This window comes from Miscanthus floridulus, chromosome 6, assembly GCF_019320115.1.
Source record: "Miscanthus floridulus cultivar M001 chromosome 6, ASM1932011v1, whole genome shotgun sequence".
Classification (NCBI taxonomy): domain Eukaryota; kingdom Viridiplantae; phylum Streptophyta; class Magnoliopsida; order Poales; family Poaceae; genus Miscanthus; species Miscanthus floridulus.
The window spans coordinates 18612083-18616599 of record NC_089585.1 but is presented as its reverse complement, the minus strand read 5'-3'; the positions used below and the strand labels follow the sequence as shown (position 1 = coordinate 18616599).

At 44.7% G+C, this 4517-nt stretch overlaps 1 protein-coding gene across 5 annotated transcripts; it reads right to left on the bottom strand.

Annotated features, from left to right (window-relative positions):
- Positions 1 to 203: 203 nt before the first annotated feature.
- Positions 204 to 2941, bottom strand: LOC136457776 (uncharacterized). 5 transcript variants are annotated; one of them, XR_010759806.1, is made up of 5 exons: positions 2732 to 2941; positions 2122 to 2226; positions 1805 to 2048; positions 1073 to 1153; positions 204 to 712 (listed from the first exon to the last, which is right to left on the bottom strand). XR_010759806.1 is itself a non-coding variant. In XM_066457786.1 (5 exons), exons 3-5 carry the CDS (start codon positions 1832 to 1834, stop codon positions 285 to 287), a joined length of 597 nt encoding a protein of 198 aa, XP_066313883.1. In that variant the 5' UTR covers positions 1835 to 2048; positions 2122 to 2226; positions 2732 to 2941; the 3' UTR covers positions 204 to 284. The 5 variants fall into 5 exon arrangements, 4 of the variants coding, with proteins under 4 accessions (XP_066313883.1, XP_066313884.1, XP_066313882.1 ...); XM_066457786.1 differs by having other exon boundaries at positions 1073 to 1211; XM_066457787.1 differs by having other exon boundaries at positions 1073 to 1211; positions 1805 to 2045.
- Between the last annotated feature and the right edge of the window lie 1576 nt (positions 2942 to 4517).

Genomic DNA, 4517 nt, shown 5'->3' with positions numbered 1-4517 from the left:
ACTGCAAAAAACCCACGCCCCAACGACTACGATAACTTTGCTCACCTACATAATTGAAGTTTCCCTCTTACACACCTCGGGCCCGACGGTCTTAACGAACGGAAGGATCAAATTGCATGAGCCCCTTTTTCGAATACAAAAAGGGAAGGAAGCAAGTTCAATCAAATGAAACGAAATTATGAATTTGTTTAACGAAATGAAATTACGAATCTGTTTTTAAGATACAAAGGGGACGGCACTTGTCCACAGATTACAGATAATGTCTATCAGACCCATTCGACTAACTATCCCCTCTGGGGGAGAACTATGTCTTTCATCCTGTCCGCCAGGTTCCGCGCAATAGGAGTCACCGCCTTCTCAATCTCATCCAGCTCGAAGTCTTCGTAGTCAGGCGCGAAGCCGAGGCTCATTGTCTCCAAGTCAATGCTCTCCGCATAATGAGAGCGGGCAATAGCAAAGGCTTGGGTGATCCCGGCGTGAAAAACGTTCTCCTCGAGCTGGCGCACCCGCGCCGTGATATCTACGGCACAGGCCGCAAGTGAGCTGGTTCCCTCCGGCCGTGTCACCTCCAGGTCATTGAAGACCACCCCGACGGCGGCGCGCAGGAGATCGTGCTCATCGCTCTCCTTTAGGAGGGTGGCCTCCACCTCGCCGAGCTCCTTCTCCAGGCTGCGGCTCTTCGTCATCTCCGCCGCGAGCCTGCCGTCAAGTCCTGTCCAAATCACACGACGACCACGTCAAAGGACTCACCACGGGTTTCAGGGAAAAGGACAACAAGGCAAACCCAGTAAGTAACTGTTTCTCTGATCAATTAAAATATCAAGGATTATATTTCTTAAATCAAATGGCAGAAACTATATGAGCTAATGCACACATGCAAAGGTAAACCCAGTAAGTCTAACTGGTAATAGAAAAAGTAATTTTCGAACTTTAGCATCAATTACAGTTCACAAGTATAAAAAAACACAACTTATGCATTGATTTAGTTTCCTAAATGTCAAATCGGCAAATTAACTTGAGATGTTGATAACTCTATGCACACCCAACATAAGCATGAAATAACATTGCGAACCTTCACTATTTCCCTCATACAGATTTTTAATTTCCTCCTCGAGCCGTGCATTTGATAGTTCCAATCTTGTCCTCCAGCTCTCTGATTGTTGAAGATATCTCTTCTTAGACTCAATCTGACTGTCCAATATTTCTACAATCTAGAACAGTATAGGGAGAAAAAACAGACATCAATAGCCAATAAGACCTTCCTGTTTTTCCTTCATAATGTAGGTGAATTTCATTGACCTTCAGTATTGTTGAAAACAAGACTCTTCAATCCTAAGTTCCTAACTTTACCACCAGCAAGGAACTGATTCATGGATACTAAAATTTTTCTTTACCACTTGACTGAAGTAATTTTCATCTCCTTTTATTTAATCCGTTTTGATTTGAGGTTTAAAACAAATTATATGGATAACTTCAGATCCACCTGCCCAGTTCTGATCTGAGGTTTAAAATAGACAATATGGATAGTTTCAGTATTCACATCTACAATTTCAAAAAACAAAATCTAGACAGCCTAGTGGAAGTTGACAAAGTTAAAGAAGATAAAGTAGAAGCACCATGTATTTTCCAGTGGTTAGCGGCATATAATGTATTCATGTAGACATGTACCCTCTCAAAACATAGACAGACTACAGATCAGTTGCTTAAGCTTACATAAGAAAGGCATTAATTGTATGTGACTATAAGGTGTCCTGCAAAAGAATAATCATTTGTTTCTGTACATGTACAGAAGCATTTGTGATACCAGCAGGTGTAACTTGAAAGTTGAAAGCATGCATTGTTTTGGAGGTCCTTGTTCTGGGCTTTCAGCTCCTCATTTTCCTTCCTTAGGCACTCCACTTCTTTCACCTTCAGATCCAGCTCAACCCTCAGCTTCTTGTTCTGCTGATAGCACTTAAGCTCTTTCTTTTTCAGAGCCAACTGAAACCTTAAATCCTCAATCTCCCTGGAAATCCTATAAGAGTCCTCGTTCGATACATTGAAATCTTCTAAACACAGAAAAATGACATGTGAAAGAGTGAAGATCAAAACGGTTTTTACAGACACGAATTTTGCACCTACCTTCATTTCCCATCAAGTAGTCAGTTTCGGTAGGCACCACTGCTGCTTTTCTCTTTCTACTTTCCGATTCTCTTCCAAGAGTCCAACATACACCTGCAGGAGTACCTATGCAATCCAAAGGTCTTAGGATTAGATACCCTGCCACAGGTCTGCTGAATTTCTTGACATGGTAACAGAAACAATATGCTCTATTCTCTCAGTAGTACGAAATGCATGCATGCTTGACTAAGAGCATGGGCCGGGCTTCAGTCTAGTACTCCTCTCCTTTCAGTATTTCCTATTAACTGTCGCATATACCAGCAACAAATGCCATCTGGTAGGTGGTAGCTGAGCTATAATCCCCAGTGGACCGAGATCGGATTCTAGCTAACGGCCAGCAAAATCCACAGCCAATCCAAGAACACCAATGTCACGACAGGTCAGTACTGTAACTTGGTAGGAGTATTATTTATCATGCAGCACACGGATAAGAATTTCAGATTGTATATCAGTGCTCCCACCAATCTTAGCCACGGATATCAATGGGGGAAAGTAGATCGACTACTAGTGCAGACAAATGGGGAGTGCTAGCGACGTGATGGGATAGAAAAAATCCCAGGAAATCACTTACCATTCCCGTCGACAGATCTGCCGCCGCCAGCATGCATTCCCAGGCCGCCGTGCCCAGCCGCGCCGTCGCCTCCACCGGCCAGATTGGCGGAGGAGGTCATACTTTCTAGCTTCGACTTCGATTGGTGAGGTGATGATACACTGTACACTATAACAGAGCTGAGTGCAGCCTCTGTCGTGTTGCTTGCTGGTTGTGGCTTCCTGTTCTGTTCCGACTCTTCGCCTTCCTCAGTTCCTCCCAATTGTTTCTCCCTGTATATGGGCCAGTCCGCCAGTGTGTACGGGGATGCGGCCATGCGGGCGAGGAGGCCAACGGCAGGCCCGTTTGGATGCTGACTGCCAGTTAGCTGAGTCTTGGCAAGCTTCGTGGGGCTAAGAGCAGCTCCAGTGTATAGACTGTAGGGTCGTCAGCTGTTCCTTCGTTCACAATGCGTAGAGAACGAGCTCGGCTCGATACGTGGGACCCACGTAATAAAAAAATGACTGTCGTTTTTCTTCCCGCAATTCCCCTCCGCTTCCTGTTCCCCATCTCTTCTCTCGACGCATCGCTCTGCCCGATTCCAGCGAATCCCACGATCTCTAGCGTGCCTTGCCCAGATTCGGTCGATCCATCCGAACTTCCACCTGTGGATCCACATACTCTTCTTCTCCCTCGTCGAGTTCCAAGCCCGCTAGCTCACGTTCTGGAGGGCGGATGCAGCAGGTGCGGCATGGCAGATGGTGCGTCGATTGGTCGTCGCGCCGTCTCTCACTTGAAGGATTTGAGACGCCTCCTTCACGGCGCCATGGTCTGCTCCGAGTACCTCTACAGCCCCACGCGGCGTATTGGACATACGCATCCCAGTCTGCTGCCTGGCCTGCATGGGTTTGTCTCTCTTCCTCACTTGTCTGTGGATATGCGCATGAAACAGTTGCTCCCTCCTCTGTGATTGCAGTGCTAACCTGACGTTGATATGCAAGGCCAAAGCGAGGTGTTTCAAGGATGCGTATGTGTACGTACAAGACCGAGGTTTGCTTCTTGTTTTTTCATTGGTAGTTTTCACATAAGCGGTTGCTCAGGTTTCAGTATACAGATGTAATACGTAATATGGCCTTTTGTCTAGGCAATATCAAATACATGGCTTATATTATTATTTTGATAATTCCATTACAAATTTCATCTAACACAACTTACAGATACAACTTGCAATAAATTTAGATCTACAATAACACTAATGAAAAACCAGAAATTACAAGGACATGAACACGAACACATCACACCTATGGGTTAAATTCTAAGGTTGCCGACCACTAAATTTTTGCCATATATGCTCCACTAGATCTGCCCGCAAGCGTTTATGAGTCTCCCTATCATGAATCATATCATTGATCTCTAGAATTCTGGTAAATCCATGAATTGGTCCATGGTCAAGTCCTTCAATTGGTCTGGTAGCTCGACCCTCTTCATATGTGGTGTCTAGATGCAACTGATAGGAGTCCCTCTCATCCTCAACTATCATATTATGTAGAATAATGCATGCCATCATAATATCTTCTAGCTGTTGCCTATCCCATAGGCGTGCCGGATGACGTATAATGGCCCATCTTTTCTGTAGAATCCTAAAAGCACACTCCACATCTTTCCTTGCTCCCTCTTGATGCTGAGCAAAGAGACTATCATTTTCAGTAAGAGGTAAAGTAATTGTTTTTACAAATGTTGCCCACTCAGGATAAATTTCATCAGCTAGATAGTAACCCATATTGTACTCGGAACCATTAATTATAAATTTAACTTCTAGGGCTCTCCC